This window comes from Mesitornis unicolor, unplaced genomic scaffold (genome assembly GCF_000695765.1).
Source record: "Mesitornis unicolor isolate BGI_N332 unplaced genomic scaffold, ASM69576v1 scaffold2004, whole genome shotgun sequence".
Taxonomy (NCBI): Eukaryota; Metazoa; Chordata; class Aves; order Mesitornithiformes; family Mesitornithidae; genus Mesitornis; species Mesitornis unicolor.
In genome coordinates, this window is record NW_010177891.1 from 26,485 (window position 1) to 45,191 (window position 18,707).

At 38.0% G+C, this 18,707-nt stretch overlaps 1 protein-coding gene across 3 annotated transcripts in view; it reads left to right on the forward strand.

The window, feature by feature from the left end:
* The window catches only part of ZMYND11 (zinc finger, MYND-type containing 11), a 64,347-nt gene that overhangs the window by 21,182 nt on the left and 24,458 nt on the right, over positions 1-18,707 (forward strand). The window contains exon 3 of one of the 3 annotated variants that reach the window (XM_010182257.1): positions 13,786-13,947. The exons of the other annotated variants lie outside the window; for them this stretch is intronic. Within the exon in view, the coding sequence (XP_010180559.1) occupies positions 13,786-13,947 (162 nt within the window). The remainder of the gene's footprint in view (positions 1-13,785; positions 13,948-18,707) is intronic. 3 annotated transcript variants of the gene reach the window in all.

Here is an 18,707-nt window from a genome sequence, read left to right on the forward strand (position 1 = left end):
GCTCAAGTTACATTTCAGTGAGGACGAACACAGAAGTCTTTTCGGAGGTCCACTTATTGGAGATAGAACTCTATGAAATTGCACAATGAATATTGGAGCAGGGATTTCAAGCTCATCAAACTTTAGCACTTTTTGTGTCCCGATTGTCTAACTGGGTTTGATTGGTACTACAGGAACTTGGAAAGCTCATAACATGAAAGAGAAGGACTTGAGAACTGATCCACCACCTATTGGCATCAATACAAAAATGCTGTAGGATTTTAGCTTGTTTTTTGGCACCACAGTGGAAGTCAGTCAGCACGAGCTCTTTCAAGGTGTTAGCAAAGGGACACATTCATGTTGTTCCTCTCCTCATTTTTTTATTTGAGTATTTGCTTGATATTTCTTTACATTTTTGAAGCGTAGAATCTAAATCTTAGCATTTTAAGTCCATATTCAAGTAAATAAATTACTGGCCTGGGCTGCAGAACTATCTAACTCTGTCTGTTACTTATATAGGTGCCTGACTGGAGGCTGCCACAGGGCCTGAAAATACTGATTTTAATGATGACTGTGGAGTGATTGCTAAGTGGTAACAATAACTGAAAGTATACAGATAATGGAAACACAGCTTTATTTTAAAAAGTTTCATTAGATAATCTGTGGTGCTTACTTATGTCTTTCCAAAAGTTTGCCCTATCTGATAGGTTGACATAGTGATAGATCTATGCAGTAAGGACACAAACTGATAGGGTTACTCTGAGCCTTCAGAGAAATGTGTAACAAAATTATGCTACTTTACTATCATTGTTCTATCTGTATGTTGAAGCTATGGTAAAAAAATGAAGCAGGATCTTGTATTTTTAGAGGGATCACAGAAAAGAAGCAGCTGAGGTGCAAAGACAAAACAGTCTGAGGGCATCAGGAGGCCCTTCCGAAAGGAACAACTCCTTTTCATGTGAAAATGAATATTCTGAAAACTTGGGGAAAAGAAGTATCAGATTTAAAAGAGTATACAATTGTTCTCTTTTTCTCTCAGATATACGTGGGAGAAATATAAGTTACTAAATTTAAAATATGGAGTCTGTTGCAAAGCGTACCGTATTTGGACTGATATTTAAGGATTGGTACCTATATGAGAACTTTGCTGCAAATTAGTATACCTCTGGGGCTTGTGCAGGTATTCATATTGTTTGCTCATTTGCAGTCTATGCAGATGTCTTGCACATTTTCAAAATGTGTTCTCGTCTTACAGGCTTTCTCATCTTGCAGATGATTAATGCATTTGACACAAAATAAATGAGAGAAGAAATTATTTTCCATTGATATCCAGGATTTTAGTTAGAAATTTTGCATTTTCATTGTTTGTCCATGCAATTATTATGCAATTCAACAAAATCTCTGCAGCTTCTTGCCTTGCAAAGGAAATGTCAGTCCTGAAATCTGGTAATGGAAGTTTACTTTTTCTCTCTAAAAGCTTTATTTCTGTTTCTCACCGAACTTGTGGAATTTTGAAGTGTTATTTGTTATCAACATAAAAGAAATTATCTCCTTGATATTAGGGTTTAAAAAAATTTACAAATTGCTGTTATTAACTATGTTTTCAATGTAGTCGATAAAGTAGAAGGGAAATGCAGTTCTTGAAGAAAAAAATCATTAATCTCCTTACCTATTCATTTCTGTTGTACCATGATTTTTATGTTCTTTTCGCCGTGTAAAATAGTGCTCAGTCTAATACCAATGAAAGAAATCAAATTAAAGCACCAATGTCATGTAACTTTATGGGGGGTTAGATATAGTTCGTAGAGTTAGTTTGTCTTACTCATTTACATATTTTGTGATTTTTCTGCAGACAGTGTGCATGGAGCTATTTTGAGCATTTAATGTGCTAATTCTTCTCCTCATGATTGAAGTCATAAAAACTGCACTGACCCAGAGAGAGGCATTATGAATGTATAATTTCAATTTACATGTGTTCATAAAGCCAAACAATATTGTGCTCTTCTAAAATGGAGATGTGTTAGTAACATGGGTTCGTTGTTTGCATCTCAAAGCAACATTGCATAGCTCTGCTGTGGTTTAAAGTTGATTCACAGAGGCCAATTCTCTAATGAGATGTGAAGAGTGTGGCTTCACACTTACTTAAGGCACTTTGAGCTATTTCTTCACTGACAAAATACATACAAGGTGATTATGTTTTCATGAAGTTACTCTTTTGCAGAGTTCTAATTTCTGATCATTTAATTGATTGCCTACAGAAAGAGCCAGCAGCTCTTCTGGCTAGTTAAGTCTGAATTTGGGGTTTAGTTACAGTCATTTTCCTCTGCATTTGGATGTCTCCAATTACTATCTCTTCGCTTCTTCCCTCTAAAGAGTTTTTGGTTTAGTGGAGAGCATGCTAGCTGGAGGGCCAGCTTCAATGCTTTTCTGTTTTCAGAAAACATTAGAAGTAGAATTTGCTTTTTCCCAGCGCACACAGGTTCATAACTTGCTAACTTGTTACTGTGGATTTTCTGATACTTTATATCTAGAAAGTACTGGTGTTGCTCAAAGTGACTCCAGATACTTTCAGGTCTCAGGGCTGCCTAAATAATCCATCTCTTCCCTCTGTCTGCTTTCCCATAATCCCTTTGTTGTAACCGACTGCCAGCACTGTGAGTTTGATTTTGTTAACCCTGGTGATCTTAGGTACGCACCCAGTAATTACTGTGATGTAATGTATTGCAGGTTCAATTTTACTAGGATCAATCTATGAGAAAGGAGTATTTTGGCTGTTATGTTTGTGTTAATCTAAATTGGTTTAGATTGAGCAAAGTCTGGGTTCCTTACTTGCCATGCTTAATTGCTTTTGTAATTATATTGATTTTTCCACGCTAGGTCAGTATTGGTAGCCAGAAGCTGTTTTTTGAACTGGCTGTGTCATCTTGAGTCTCTGTAAATATGAAGATAATTATAAAAAGCTTAAGAACTGTCACTGTGAGGGTTTGAATCTTTTCTGTATATAAAATACACTTTAAATTTAAAAAAATAAAACAAAAAAACCCCAAAACACAAAACCAAAAACTGAACCTCGAACCAAAAACCATCCACATAGCTACCAGTTACTGCTAGCAAGCTAGGGGCTTCAAACTAACTGGGTTGAGGAATGGTTTTAATGTGCATCTTACTCATTTCAGTTAGGAGCAGAAGGATAATATGAAACAGCAATAGTGACAGCCAGTGCCTTCATCATGAAAGCTCTTGCAACTAGAGAACACAAAGAGGAAGAGCATGTCACACCAAATGAAGAAAAATTTCCTTCGGTGTTTCAGAAATTCTCCATTTGTCTTATCCATCCGTATTGCCTTTAATCTGGAGCCCTGTGTGAATTCACTGATCCAAAGCCAAACAGGGCCCAAACCATGACAGTTACTATTTCTCACATATTGTAATAAATTGGGGATTTTCCAGGCTGGACTGTTCCAGGTAGATTCCTAATTATTGTGGAAGTAGCAGTGTTTGTTACCTTTGGTGATTCTCCGATGCAGGGTCAGTGAGTGATCCCATGGGACAGAGAAGTTTAGACTGGCTTCCATCTCTTATTGCACACCTCAGGGAGAGCATGAGGAGGCTTTGAGAGTGAGGCCACGTAACAGACAGTCACACAAGAGCACTCAAGGGAAGTGAGCTTCTGTAACTCTTTGAATCTTTCTTTTCTGTCTGTCTTTCCATCCTCTAAAGTCCTGTCTTTCTGAGCTTATTTTGCCACGTGACTGCCACCATATCAATTCACTGTGTGCTGAAAGCAATGATTTTTCTTGCAAATGTAAAATTCTGCTTATTAATGAACCAAAAATTAGTGTCCACTGGTGTAATATTGTGCTATGGCTTTGTGGAAGTTCAGAAAAGCAAATATGTGCAAATTGCAGAATCAAAGCGTAGACTATTCTGTCCTTGAGAAGCAAATTAGAATTCTGAACTCCTACCTCATGAACAAGAAATTCTTGCTGTGTTGAAGCCAAGATGCTCCTTTGTCTTTGCATTAAGGCTATTAACATGCAGCTCAGAAGAATGGTCTCACTCCTGTTCCAGTGGCTCTTCCTGTCTCCAGATGGGTTAAGAATCATGAACAATTCTCTGCATTCCTTTTTCAATCTTGTTTTTTACTTTCTATCTGTTCAGGAGTATTTCTTCCTTCTCCTCTTCTCTTCCTTGTTTTTCATCCCCTAAAAAAGGAGCTCGCACTGTTTGGAGTATCTTCATATTACCAAAGATGACATGAGTAGAGTTCATCTTATTGCATACCTAAGAGATGATACTTCCCTCAAACTGGTAAAACAGCCTCATCAGCATCTTCACTTGCCTCTCCCAGCTTTGCCAACGTGACTTTTAAAAATTCAGTCAGTGTAATGCTGTATTCTTCCTTGCGGCTTTCACTCACTTTTCTGGAGTTGAGATACTGATGATGTTGTTCACAGATTTCACAAAATGTTTTTTTCTGATTGAAAGGGTGTTTTGAAGAGTTATAATTTCCTTATGGGTTTGAAGTAAACTAGTCAAACTAGTCTGTACAAAGCGTCCATCATGGGACTTAAATTATGCTAATGGACTAGATGACATAGATCAGTCTATCTTGAGTTTGTTCTGTAAATATGTGTCTTGGGTTTTTCCACGTCTTTTGTGCCAAGCCTGACCTAGTACTGTTGTTTTTATTAACTTTGTCGGCTCAAAATGCTCTGCATCTCTGGCAAGTGTTTTGAATCTTTTATTACTATGTCATGCTGGTCACTAAATGAAACTTCATAGAAACTGATGGGCTTATTAATATTCATGCTTCATTCACAATAAATGCAGCCCTCATGCCTTTGTATCACTGACAGCTGAAACAACACCAGCCACACCTACAGCACAGGAGACACGGACAAGAAGTTGGAGATTTAAGCGAAGTGTGTAGGAGGTTCTGCTGTTGGTTCAGATAAAATGTTTCTGTGTGTGCAGAAACATGAACGTAGAAAAAGACTACAAAATTCCATGGAGAAGATAAGGCCAGAAGAGCAATGTAAGGCCAGAAATGTAATGTTTCTTTTAAGAAAGAAAAAGGGAGGGACTTCTTGGAAGGAGTTTTGGAAATACAAGCAAAGAGATGGTTTCTTTCTGCTCTGGATTCATCCTCTTTCTTGGGAAACAAAACTTTCACATGCATAATGTGGAAATAAAAGGCATTGCACCTGATAAATACTTCACTCCATCAGTTATTTATCTCACTAATGAAAATGGCCTACAAACCTTCTCTTGGCTCAACCTAAGTAGAAAATTGTGACATTAATAGCAGAAGCTAATCCAGTTTCTGAGGAGATAAGTTGAAAGTTTCTGTTAACCTTGAACTCACTTGGAACCTGAAGAAATAAAAAAATATTTTCATTTGAAACTGTTTTCTATTTCTAATATCACGGAGGAGAATACTTGTATTGACTCACCACAGATAATGTAAACTACTGCTACCCAAACGTGATCTTCTGGGGAGGGAATCAGATTTATTCATTACTTCAGGAACACAGCTTAGAGGCTGAGAAGAGAAGTGTGACGGAGGTCACACGCAGTCATTTTGGCTGCTGGCGTGCTACTACACTTCTTGTAAAAACTTCATGACTTCTTTAGCTCTGGGAGCTAGAGACTGTCTCTGTACTTTGGAGTCTACCACATGAATTGTCCAGAACACAACTACAAGGTAGGAGAGGGAATAAAAATCTGCCTGTCTTGGCAGGCATCCAGAGAAGACATTGGTCGTTTCTGCCAGAAATAGAAGACTTCTGAACAAAGTGACAATAAATTAATTAGACAAACTTAGGCTTGCAGATTAAAGTCAATGAAAGAAAGTCAAAAGTGTTCTGAGAGGAGCTCGCTGCAGAACCTGAGCCTTCTTGCATCAGTGCATCAGAAGAGGAAGCAGTTCACAGTGAAGAAGATGGAAATGGATTATCACAAGCCTGTAACTATGTCTGTGTTTAAGGTGCACTATGGAGTAGGAGAATTTTTTTATTTCATCTGACTGATGGTTTTATGTTGGTTCTTTTTGGAACAAAACTGATTTCTAAAATAAAAGAAATTAGAAATAATGTAAAAAAACTTACTGAGATTACGAAAATCCTGGCCATAATAAATAAATACATAAATAAATAGATAAACATACTTGAAATTAAGCAAGATGCCTAGGTAGTTCTGAGGACACATGAACTCATAATTGCTTTGGATTTCTTTGTGATAAAATGTGAGTAATGAATACCTACAAAGTGTCCTACAGAGTCAGTTTATGGAAATCCATTTTAAAGATGAAGCCCAGGTCATCAAAGGAAAGGATCTATAAAGGCAACTGATTTGCGATGGACAGATTATCCTGTCTGTAAAAGCACACATCATTGTAGCTATCTGCTGGGGTAGTTTTCTAGGAAAGGAAGGAGAAGATAAAGTGAAACAGTTTTCATAAAGGGATTTTAGCTGCTGAAGTCTTTTTGGCTTTGAAAGAGAGATGGATGCTTGTTTATTTGCTGAGCACTTTTGATAAGCAAAAGCAGTAGGAAAAAAAGATGCAAAGCAGGAGGCAATGTATCTAGTAAATACATACAAGGAAACTACTGGGGAGAAAATAAGCTTATTTAGATGCTGAATTTACTCTAATGCATTACTCTAACATTAAATGTAAAACATAGCATGATCTAAGAAACTTTATCATTGTAAAGCAATCATCCTGATCAAGTATGGATCCTGTACAGCAATGATAAAAGGGAAATACTTTATTAAACAGCTAGCTCACAATTTGCCTGCTGCAAAAATGGAGTAAGTCCTCTGAGCCATCAAGGAATTAATCATGCCTTCCTCAGTGTGGAGCCTAACTTGTCATTCTGATGAAAAGATAAAAGCAGATTCAGTGGGCTTCTGAAAGCAAGTTTACTTGAGGATTCATGTTTACTAAGGAAGAGATGGAGCCAGGGATGTTGTGGTATGAAGAAAAGACTGACCCTAAGGGCAGGAGGAGGACTGCCCTCCCAGCAGGCTAGGACCCCTGGCAAAAAAATGTACACAGTGTCCCCACTGCATTTCAAAAAATACTGGGAATGGTGTTCCATGACACACCATGTTTGTTCAACCCAGGTACGGCTTGATGCACGCTATTGTCTGTGTGAAAACCAGTACATCTGCCAGAGATTCATGGAAAGCTGCAGATTTCGTAGTAGCTTCTGTACCCAATGAAATATAGCGTGTTTAAAAAAGAGGCCAGTGTGCATGTACAAGGTGCACATGGTAGTCTTCCTCTGAAAAAAAGAAGTAAGGCTCCAATCTGTCCAGCTTTACTGAAAAACAGCCACATTTTGTAAAGCTCCTCTTACTACAGAGCAGTTACTTGGAAGTTCAACAATACTGCAAAAGCAATGGATAGGTGGGCAAGGGAGGGAGATTTCAAAGCTGAGCATGGTTTAGCATTTCCACAGTTCTTAAGGACTCTTACAACTGCTCTTTTCTGAGCCTGCTTCAGACTGCCTGTTGTATGGGGCACACATTCTGATATTTACACCTTGAGAGAAACATTGGTGAACAGACAAATAATTTAAGTATGCAGTAGGAATTTACAGCATATGTAAAAGTAAGAAGCATTTCCTTCAGGTTTTGTACTGAAGGGCAGGAGTGCACATTGGTAGTGTGCCCCCACAGGGGTTTGTTGCATCTGTGAGTTACAAAGGCTGCAAAGCGCACTACAAAGTTTTAACAATTATCTATAGTAAAGCTCAGTGAGAATGGAGAATCTATTTAGAAAGAAATAGATGCTGCTTTGTTTAATGTGAATGGGGCATAGGTTCCTGCGGCGTGTTCTGAGACCTCTTCAGGAGAGGGCTCAGATACCAGAGAAGAGTTGTGGTATGGTAGATACACACCATGCTAGAATGCAGTAGCACCACTTGTTATTGTAACAAAGGCTTTTCATTTACAGCAGAAAGTTTGAAATATGAAATAGCAAGTAAAGAAGATAGGAATTACTTCCCAACAGGATGAATGCAGGTTGCAAAACCCAAAGCAAAATGAAGGATGTGAAAAAAGTAATGTGTAATTCTGGTGGGAGGCATTTCTTTCAATGTATCTGTCTACATGGTACAGACCAGTAGCCAACTTTGTTGGTTTCCAGTGAAGAGTTACTGAAAGTCAACAAAGAAACCTTAACAGCATAATCTAAGATTTTAAGAGCTTCTCTCTTAGCTGAAGGTGGGAAAATTGAAAGAATTCTGATACTAAAGCTGATGGAGGTGGGAAGAGAAAGCAAGGTTTCTTATCACTGTTCCTGAATCCTAAAATACCAGAATCCAGAACATTTGCGTAAGAAATTATATCTTCAAATTGGACATGGCCTATCTCATTAGAAGTCAAAGAAATGGGAATCTGAGAAATGGTAGGAACTCATTCATTGAGATCCTTTTCACTTTTCTGAAGGGTTATGAAATAGTCAGGAAAAGATTGCACTAAAGTTCTGGGTTGGTGATTTGAAAATGTCTTAAAATAAATGTAGCATGCAACTACTACTATTTTAAAATAGTTTATATTTTATAAATTACTTCTTTCTGCTGGCATGGACCTTGTTACCAATCTAGATTTTGCCAAAGTGGGTGAAATCTACTGTGCATCTGCTAATTTCTCCCTTTAGACTAAATGGGAAAAAGTGTTTTAAATTATTGATCCACTAGAAGGTGGAGCTTTAGGGACTGTTAAAGCATAGACACTACACAGGGCAGAGCATGAGTTTGCGCACAGGTGGGTTTGAATAAAAATCCAGTGGTCAGGAAAGAGCTATGTGTGGCTGAGTGTGGATGAGGGATATAGAGAAACACCACAGTGACACATAGGGAAGCAGTAAAGAAACTCTGGAGAAGCACTTGAAAAGGAACACCTGGAATAAACAAAGTCCAAAGAGTGCTATGGGACAAGTGCCACACAGGAAATGCTGGGGACCACAAGCTCCATGGAGAACGCTTTCCTTCATTTGCGTCGTATTGAATTTAGGACCACAGAACTGTATGTATGCTATTCATAAATAAACATGATTGCGCCAAAGAGATAACTGACTTTTAATTGTTTTTCCCATCTATGTGACCCTTTTTTTTTCTAGCTTACTGGTTGGGTCCAAAGGATATCCATAATTTGGATGGTTTTGGAAATCTAGTTCAACAGTGTGAAACCAGCAAATCCCTGTAAAGGGGAGTTTCATGAATAGAGTTTTGCCTTTTCCCCCCTTTCTTTTCCTCTCTCCACCTGATAGTAGAGTGACTTAATACCGAGTATCTGGGCTACCATTAAGAGACTTGGAGAATACAGATTAACAGGTAAGAATTGAGCTATGTTAATGGAATGTGCATTATAAAAAGGTAAAGTGGTCCTTTTGGACAAACTCTACAAAGGGAGGTTATATTGTTTTCATGTGCTATGCCTACATAGAATTTATAGGAAAATAAAAATTTACTAATTGTTTTTACATCTTTTTTTTTCCCAATAATTATGGGCTTGCTAAGGTATGGAAGTGACCTAATAGTTAGAATTGTGACCTCTAAGTTATTGTTAATTTTACTGTCAGTATGTGCTTCACATCTCCTACTTAATGATATGCTAATTGTACAGCAGGATGTCACATTCTCCAACATACAGATTCCTTATTTCAATTACAGCTCAGTAAATCTCCATTACTAATGAGTAAGCATTTCTTTTCCATGTACATTTGCATCATAATGGACATTTTCTTTATGTACTAAAATTATTCTTTCCTTGACAACAACTATATATTTTATTCTGCAGTAAAGGCTACGACATGATGATTCATTCCTTTCCGTTGGGTTTATCTGTATTTAAATTGTCAAATGTTCTGGGTAGCCTGACATTTTCTGTCCCGTTTTATTTTTCTGTACTTCCAGAATAAATTTATGTATTTGCTTTAAGATAACCTACTTAAGACAAATCACAGAAAAGTGTTGGTCATAAATTAAGCCATATTTTCAAAATTGTTGTGTTGTTGCATTCATGTTGCTGAGAAATCTCAACTATTTATGTCAGTACAAAGTGACCTTTATGATACAATGTTTAACTGATTTGAGTATAAAGAACAAGTGACCACGAGTGACCCATATCACTGCAAGATCCCACTCTGCTTAACAGAACATAGCTCTTTGGCTATTAAATACAATCCCCCAGACAGGCATTTGCTGCCCTGCTGATGCATATATCTACAAATGCAATGGGCAGCTGAGTAAAATGAAGAGGAGAGCCTCCTGTTACATCGGAGCTATGCAGCTTTGCTGCCAAATCCGCTCCCTCTTGGAGGCTGTGGCCAGTCACTGGGTGCCACTGAACTTGGGCAGCCCGGTGCTGCCGGCGGAGGATTCCCTTTGGCTGACAAAAATGATGACCCAAGAGGCTTTCCCTGCCCTGCGTCAGGAAACGAGGATATTGGCAAATTATAGTCCCCGTGACAGAGATCCTGCCCTCATTCTACGTGGCCCCAGGAAAACATACCACCTTTTATACACAAATAAGCACTGTGAGATTTATTGATTAAGGGATAGCTTAATTTTTGATAATATGCAGCAAAGAAGGTTTTGTTTGATTTTGGTGGGGCTACTCTCTGTGCAGTAAATTACATTACAGGGAGCATTTTTATATGCCCAAAGAAGGTTTTTATGTGTCAAAGAGAGTGCATTAATTAACGATCGTTAATATTCTTGGTGATTTTAAAGTTGGCCTGGTGGTGGGTGTGTATATGGGGAAGAAGATGGGTGCTGGGTTCTGTTAATGATCTAAGTATATGGGATATTTTAAAGAAACAAAATGTGGTGAAAGCATTAGGAAGAATTCCAGAAATGCAGCAGGAAATGTATGCAACCAGATGTTAGAAGTTACAGATTGATTTCCTGGTCACTGTGCATGAATTCTTTCTAGCCTTGTGTATATCCTGATAATTGGATGGCTTACACTATAGATACAAAGTTTGTTTTGTTTTTATTTTGAAAGGCCTACGGTATGCAGCCTTTTTCCCAGACAGCAGCAAAAAACAAGGTGAACAATTTTTGCACTATGTGGTTTTGAATTCTGTCATATTTTCTATTACGTTTCTGTCTTCCATTAGGATAGCTTAGTTTACTATATTAACCACCACCATCATCCATATCACTTCCAATTCTGAGTTTAGTCTGCATTATGTATGTATGTAGTTTGATGATTTTTTCTCTCTCCCGGGGGCTGGAAGTGGTTACTCACACGTTACAGTTCAAGATGCTGTTCCGATGGTTGCCCTTTAATCAGTCCTTTTCGGAGGGGCTGATGACACCTGGTGGTGCAGTTCGGAAATGCAGACTTAACCGTGTTTGCAGCTGGCGGAGAATTTTGACCTATCCTACCCCGAGCAGTCAGAGTTTGAGCTATTTAAATGCATATGATCTCCTGCATGAAAAAAAATACGTCGGGAGCACATTCTCCTCCCATTAAAACTTATGTAAACCAAGAGAAGCAATAACATTTCATTGCTGTTGGAGCAAAATTAATGCCTCTGACCTTGCTTTTGAAGTCAGTGGTGTAGCTGTTCACAAGGGCAATGGACCTTTTTTATTTTCTTTATTAACTTTTCAAATATGTTGCATAAATGAATGTTTTATATGTACTTATGCACTAAATATACTGCATTAAACTAAAAAGCTTTTCTGTGAAAAACCTGGGTGATTATATTTAGAAATAATCATGTTTTCAAAAGTTTACAGTGTGAACACTGAAGGAAGCTTTTTCTGGTGTTTTATTTAACGTTATGGTTTCTGGCTTGAGTGTATGATTTTTCTTGCCAGCAAGTATATTTCCGTATGTTTATGAAATTCCACATCTCTTTGCCAGCAGATTTCCTAACAATGGAATATCTGGGATATACCAATAACTATGAACAGAAATTAAGAATCCTGGAATCCTGATTCTGTGGTGAAATTCCTCAGTAGCCAGGACCTATTGGGGTCTTCTCAGTCTGATTTTTATATGGCTAGATCTTCAATCAAAACTGATTCTTTTTCTTGCTTAATTGGCCTTTTACTGCCATCTCATTATATATTTTTTGTTTCATAAAGAAGATAAGTATTAACCTTAATATGAAAGAAATAAAGCAATAAAGCAATACTTTATCCTGATTTTGTCAGTCTACAAGCAAATCACGTACATCAACAATGCAGTATCTTTAGTTATTTCTAAAATATCATAAAGAAAGGCCTCCCAAAGTTTAATGCCACTGGACTTTGTGGAAGGGGAAAGATTTGGTGAAATGAGAATCTGTTCTTTATAGCCAGATTTGGTGGTATTATTATGCCATTCTGGGATATACAGAATTGGCAAGTAGAATTAAAGGAGAAGAGTCAAGTTACACTGTTAATCTGAACAACAAAGTTCTTAATTCAAAAATAATTGTTTAAGGGTTGTTTGGATTTTTTTTCTCCTAAACTTACTGCCCCTGCAGCCCAATATTCATGGTGTATAGACTTTAGTGTAGGCTGGGTTGAGGCTGTCCCTAATCTCTTGGAGGCTGTGGTCAGATGAATTATGTACACAACACAGCCAGCGTAAGGGACTGGAAGTGCCACTCGTGTGTGGCACTTCTTACACTGCTCCATAGGATGGGGCCTCTCCGACAAGGACTTAAATGACCATAGCTCCCAGGCACAGGAAAATGAGAATTGGACAACTGCCGGTTCTGGCAGTTGATGGGAATTGCTAAATCCACCTTTACAACATGATGTTAAAAATAGCTTGATCAGATTGTTATGAAGATAATTTATCGAAGAATGGGAGTAATTTCGTCAGAGATCTGAACCCACTGAAAAGTGACATTTGACATGAAAAGGCATTGGGAGTTTTATCTGAGATATGACAGCTATTTTGTCTTTCAAGTGTAGGGAGAAGCGTGGCATTTCAGATAAAAAAGATAAACATATAACGGTGGCCACTGGCAATTCTGTCTGGTTTTAGTACTCTAGATTCCTAGAGCAAAATTCTGTCTCCAAATTATATGCATGCTGCTCTCATTTACTTCAGCAAAGCTTGTGCACATGTTTCAAAGGTCAGAATTTGGCCGTTGGGGCTGAATTTTCAAGGAAGAGTGTATTAAAGACATCTGTGCATCAGCAGAACCATATCCTTTGTCTTCTGTAGAACATTTCAGGAGTAAGCCTAGTGCTGTTGGGCACTGCAAGTGAAATATTTTCTGGTTTTTTAATTGCATTGGGATTGCTTAGCAGAAACATTTCTTGCAGTAATAGGTTCATGATTTTATTTATTTCTTGTAACTCAACACTTTGATACTGAAAAGTTGTCAATTTTATGAGAGTAAAGACTGGAAGGGAATGCCCTTCAGAAAATTAGTTGGAAATTTACTGTACCAATCAAAGCGAGGGGAAGTAGCCCAAGGAAATAGGTATGGTGCACAAACTTTTGTTTGTAGTCTAATCCAGAGAGGTCGACAAGTGTTTTACACAAAGGTAGAAAACAAGCCCACTTTTCATTGTGGACAGAGCTCGTATTTGAAATTGTTACTAATCAGACACTTGAAAAAACGAAATCTTGGCATTCATATTCTATTGGAGTTAGTGTGTATTCAATTGATGAAGATCTTTAAGCATGTAGGTTTTCCCCTGTCTTTTAAACATTATACACTTCTAAAAATGTTTATAATGTCTAATTGCTGCTGGATTTCAAGACATATCAATTTTGTTCTTAGTTCCTTTGGATTTTGACAGAATGTCATACCAAAATATTTTGTATTTTTTGTAGGACTGGGAAACAGAAAATCATGACTGGTATTGTTTTGAATGCCATTTGCCTGGAGAGGTGTTGATATGTGACCTGTGTTTTCGTGTGTATCATTCCAAGTGTTTGTCTGATGAGTTCAGGCTTAGAGACAGCAGTAGTCACTGGCAGTGCCCAGTTTGCAGGGTGAGTACCTATGAGATTTCATGTGCTGATTAGAGGATTGATATTCATTAATAGATTCATTAAGGTGTCCAGATGGTCTGGCCAGGTTAATGGATAAAGAACTGAATATTGATACCATGGTACATACCTAGAGCATCTATACAGAGATACCAAAATATGGTGCATGTAGCAAATGGTGATTTTAAAGAGTCCAGCAAGTTTTACTTATGCATTTGAACACACACAGTATATACTGTGTGGGACTGTGTGTGCGTATGTATGCCACGGGTGAATGCAGTATATTGTGGAAGTCTTCAACATGAGTAAACAAATTGCTGTATAAGATGCTACTGTTTCTACTTAACATAATTTTAATGAATCACAATGTAATTTTTTTCTATTTTGATGACTGCATTCTTAATACTTTATTGGAAGCATATTTTACATTATAAACCACTATCATTTTACTGATGAGGGCAGTATCAAAAAATATGGGGTGAAATCCTGCTTCTCATTTACTTCTGTGGATTCTCTTGGTGCAAAAAGGCCAATCTAGATTTCACCCATAGCATCTATATCTATATTGCTTTTTCTTTTGTTTTTCTTTTTTTCTTTTTTAAAAAAGTGCTATTTTTATGAGTATGGCAGGGAGACAGCAAAGAGTACTTTTTATACACCTTCCAAGAAAGAGCAGGTATGTTGTCTGCATGTCATTAGCAGACTAAACATTCTAGTTAGGATGGTGCTTACCAGGTGCTTACCTGGCTTGAATCAGCCAGGTACATCTCTACTGTTGTCATCTATGTGTCACCTCCCCCAGTGGAGCACATTCCTAGGCGTCCTTAAATGGAGGGAATAATGCAGATGGATGTTTAAGATAAAATTATTCCTGTAGAAAGGCATAAAACTGCCAGTTGCACTCTGCCTTGGATTGCTGGAGGGAGAGGAAATTCCCTTGCTAAAGGCTTAGTTCTAGCTGTTGAGCAGCAGAGTGACCTTCAGATGATCTGTGCTGCAAGGAATGTAAAGGTTCAGGTCCTTTGGAGTATGGAGAAGCAGTTTTTGAAAACACATGGATTGTTTTGTTTCAAAACAGCACTTTCTGACTGCTGTTACCTTACAACCGGTTGTAAAAAACCTGTTCCCTATTTCCTCAGATTGGGAGCTCTCAGGGCTTAGGGAAATAGCAAGAAAATTGAGCCTGCCTCAAGGAAGTGGAAAGGACTGAAAAATAAGTAGTGGCAGGGAAGAAATAGTTAAGAATAAGGACATGTACTGTATCTTTCCATATTTAATTACTACCATTTAATTTAGCTTTTAAAAACAAAGAATGACCACATATATGTGAACTGCTTTCGGATTTTTAAATAAATCTCTTTAATAATTGTTGGTTCTCATTATAAGTATTTATAGTTCTTAGTTAAAATTAAGTAAACTGGATCCAGTCTCCATTGTACTTTACCAATAATCTTAGATGACACCTGGTGAGAGCAGGAAGTGTAAATAGTTTAAGCCATCGTGTATATGAGGTGGCTTGCAGCATTTATCTTGCAGCATGGATGTCGTCAGAGTGGAATGCTGAATCACTGCAGGAAATACGCACAGATACGTAGGTTGGTCAGCTTTGAGATCAGTTTGACTTTCATCATGGGCCTTTGAAATCCTTTATGGCAATGAGATTAAACAAACATTTACCTTGAAAAAAATCCTGGAAACTCAGACCATGTGCACTCTGTCTGTCTTTCTGCATATTGGTTCCTCTTTGTTACACAAAGACTAAGGAGAGGTTCTGGGGGCTCTTAAATACTTGCTGCCCCAGAGATCTCTGGCTTGCTCACTGCCTCAGATAATGATCAACCTATTTTTGTGAATATTGCCATTTTGAATGCCATGGCATCATTCTACCCTCTGTGCTGGCAGCTCCTATTTTCCTTGTAATTAATCCAAATCACTTCAAGCCCTAATTCTGCAAACTTGGACTAAGGAGGCTTACACCATCCCTGGAAGCAAGGGAGAAGACTAGTTTGGCATGGGAATTAGTATCCTTGTGCCAGGTTTCAATATTCTGCTACTTTCTCCCCACCTTCTTAGGAAATGACTGCTCTAATTTTACTTCAGAAGCAGGAGAGAGGCCTATATTCAAAAAACTATGGTAATTTGGAGAGCCCTGGCTGATGTCCAGAGGACATAATAGAGCTTAACTATCTTGCGTAAGGGCAATGGGATTTACTTTGCATTATCAGCAGTAAATATGTGTGTCCAAGCAAAGTAATAGCTGGGATAAAGAGATGCATACATTTTCATACTTTATTCTTGTCACTGGACATAGCACCTTTCACCTGGAGATTTAAATGCTCTTTACAAAGATGAAGTAAAAGTATGTTTGAAACCTAATGTATTGGGAGAAATAATCTAAGAACACCCCATTCTTATGTAAAGACTGCTTCTGTAATGCTGCCAAGGTCAGCGAGCCTTTGGATTATTCATTCCACAATTGGTGGTTGTACTAGTTCAATCAACCTGTGCAGCTTTATCTTGCACACTTGACTACTCAGAAACATTTTATAAAGGACATTGCCAAGGATTTGTCCATAACTTTAAAGTATTTTTCCTCTCATAATGTTTATAACAGTTCCTTGCAAACCTTGCTCTGAACTCTGTTTCCCTGCTGGTGGTTTTTCTCCACTGCATCCATAAGCAAGAATGTCCAGTTCCTGGCTAATTTTTTAACTTGACGGTACCAGTCTGAATACTTTGTACCCCACATAATTCTCAGCGGGAGTCAAGAGACAAACAAAGTTCAATTCAAACCACATTGCAGTGAATGAAAATTTTTCCTGACTGCTGACTAATCATTGTCTTAAGTGAGATAAATTGGTATTATCAGGAAAATTCCTGGTAGACAGTTCAGAAGAGAAAGACTCAATATTGAATGAACTTGGAGATTACATTCCCCACTACTGGAATGGTCCATTCAAGACAGGGTTAGTTAGTATCTGAAGGACTTGTACATTTATTGCTGCTCGTTGATTAGATAAAAGGAGAAAATTCGTTTTCTCCAGCTGTTAATTTAGCACCTAAAGAGTACAGAAAGTACTGCAAAAATACTAGTTGGGCTTGGTTTTTTTGGGGCAGGGAATAGCTATACACAAAAATCTGAATAGGAGAATATTGATCACATGTTGGGGTAACCAACTATTATTATTTCTTTTAAAAAAAATCAAATTTTAAAGTTATTTTATAGAAAGGCAGAATTATGCATGAGGACATATAATTTGTCCCAGAGGAACAGGTTTGATTTGTGAAACAAAAAGAATTATTCATACTGTTTCACTTGACTCCTAAATTTTTTACAATCATCTGATCAGAGATTGATCTTCTATGTATGTGCTTTGCCAGGAATTATAACCAATTTACCTATCATAATGGGTGTTTCAATATTTCTGGTTTTTACACTTATATGAGAATAAATTAAACTGTAGGGCTTAAGATATTAAATGCTGTGCTGATAAGTATTCTATAAATAGGCTATTTCTGAGTTCTGGTACTGTACTAAGCATTTCATAGAGTACATAAAAATAAACCATCATGCAGTTCACAATCAACGTTAGACATAATTTGACAAGTGAGAAACAGTAGAAAGTTAGAAGCACAGGAAAATGAAGGTTACTTTAGTGAAGTAACTTGGGTACTTGGGAGTTTAGGTATGAGCTGTCAGTCAAGATGGTTAGTGAAAAATACAAGGAAGGAAGAAAGAATATGGCTTTATTGACTTACTATGTGGGGTGGTATGGTAGGAGTTTGTTAGAAGACTGTATGATTAAACATAGTCTATTAACAGGATTTGGCATAATTGCACAAATAACAGCCATGGACTGGGAGGTGAAGGGAAGTCAATATTAGCAACACCTGGTTCAGGGCGCAGAGCCCACCCCTGAGGAGGTGTTGGTGCTTGGCAGGTCCCTTCCATTCACCTTGCAGCCACAGACACCCTTGACTAAATCAGGGAGCCACCAGAACTGGGCACTGCATAGGGTGTATTTAATAAAGCAGAAAGGAATTTGTCCACAGCAGTGAGAAAGCTGGGAAACCTCCACTTAGAGCATCCTACCACCTTCTCTGTGCACGTAAAAGCATATTTAATTCATATGATACTTCATATTCAGAAGGTGCTTAATGCACCGTACAAGTGCAAACCAATTTGTGGATTCAGCTATAAAATTTCCAAAAGCATCTAATGCTTTGAAAAGTCTAGTTTAACGGTAAATGGTATTGAAAGATGCAGATCTTATGCCATATTCTGCTCATGCAGATGTTTTTCTGTGTGCTGCTTGGGGCATATGGAGCACTGGATGCTCTGAGAGCCATCCCATGTGCCTGCGTACCTTTCTTAATAGTACAGGAAACCCGAGGACCTGAGGGCTGGGAGTTTGAGATGGTAGCAGAGCAGTAAAGCTTTCCATATGTAGTACCAAATTCCTCTGGAAATTTAAGCCCTAAAAAAAAATATCCAAGGGCCAGCGGGAAAAGCAAGGAGGTTCTAAGCAGCAGTGGTGAATGTATGTTAAACTCTTGCACATAGTTCCCCTCTGCAGATACACCCCTGGAAACCTGAATTGTTTCTGAAAATGGAACCAGTGCCTTAGAAACATGCACCTGTCATTGAGCAGCCTTCACCTAATCCATCACTGAACTGAAATGAAGCTCTTTGATGCGTGTGTGCACATGACAGTTGAGGGAGGAAGGGAAAAAAATACTTGTTCATGGGAGATTGTAGGGAA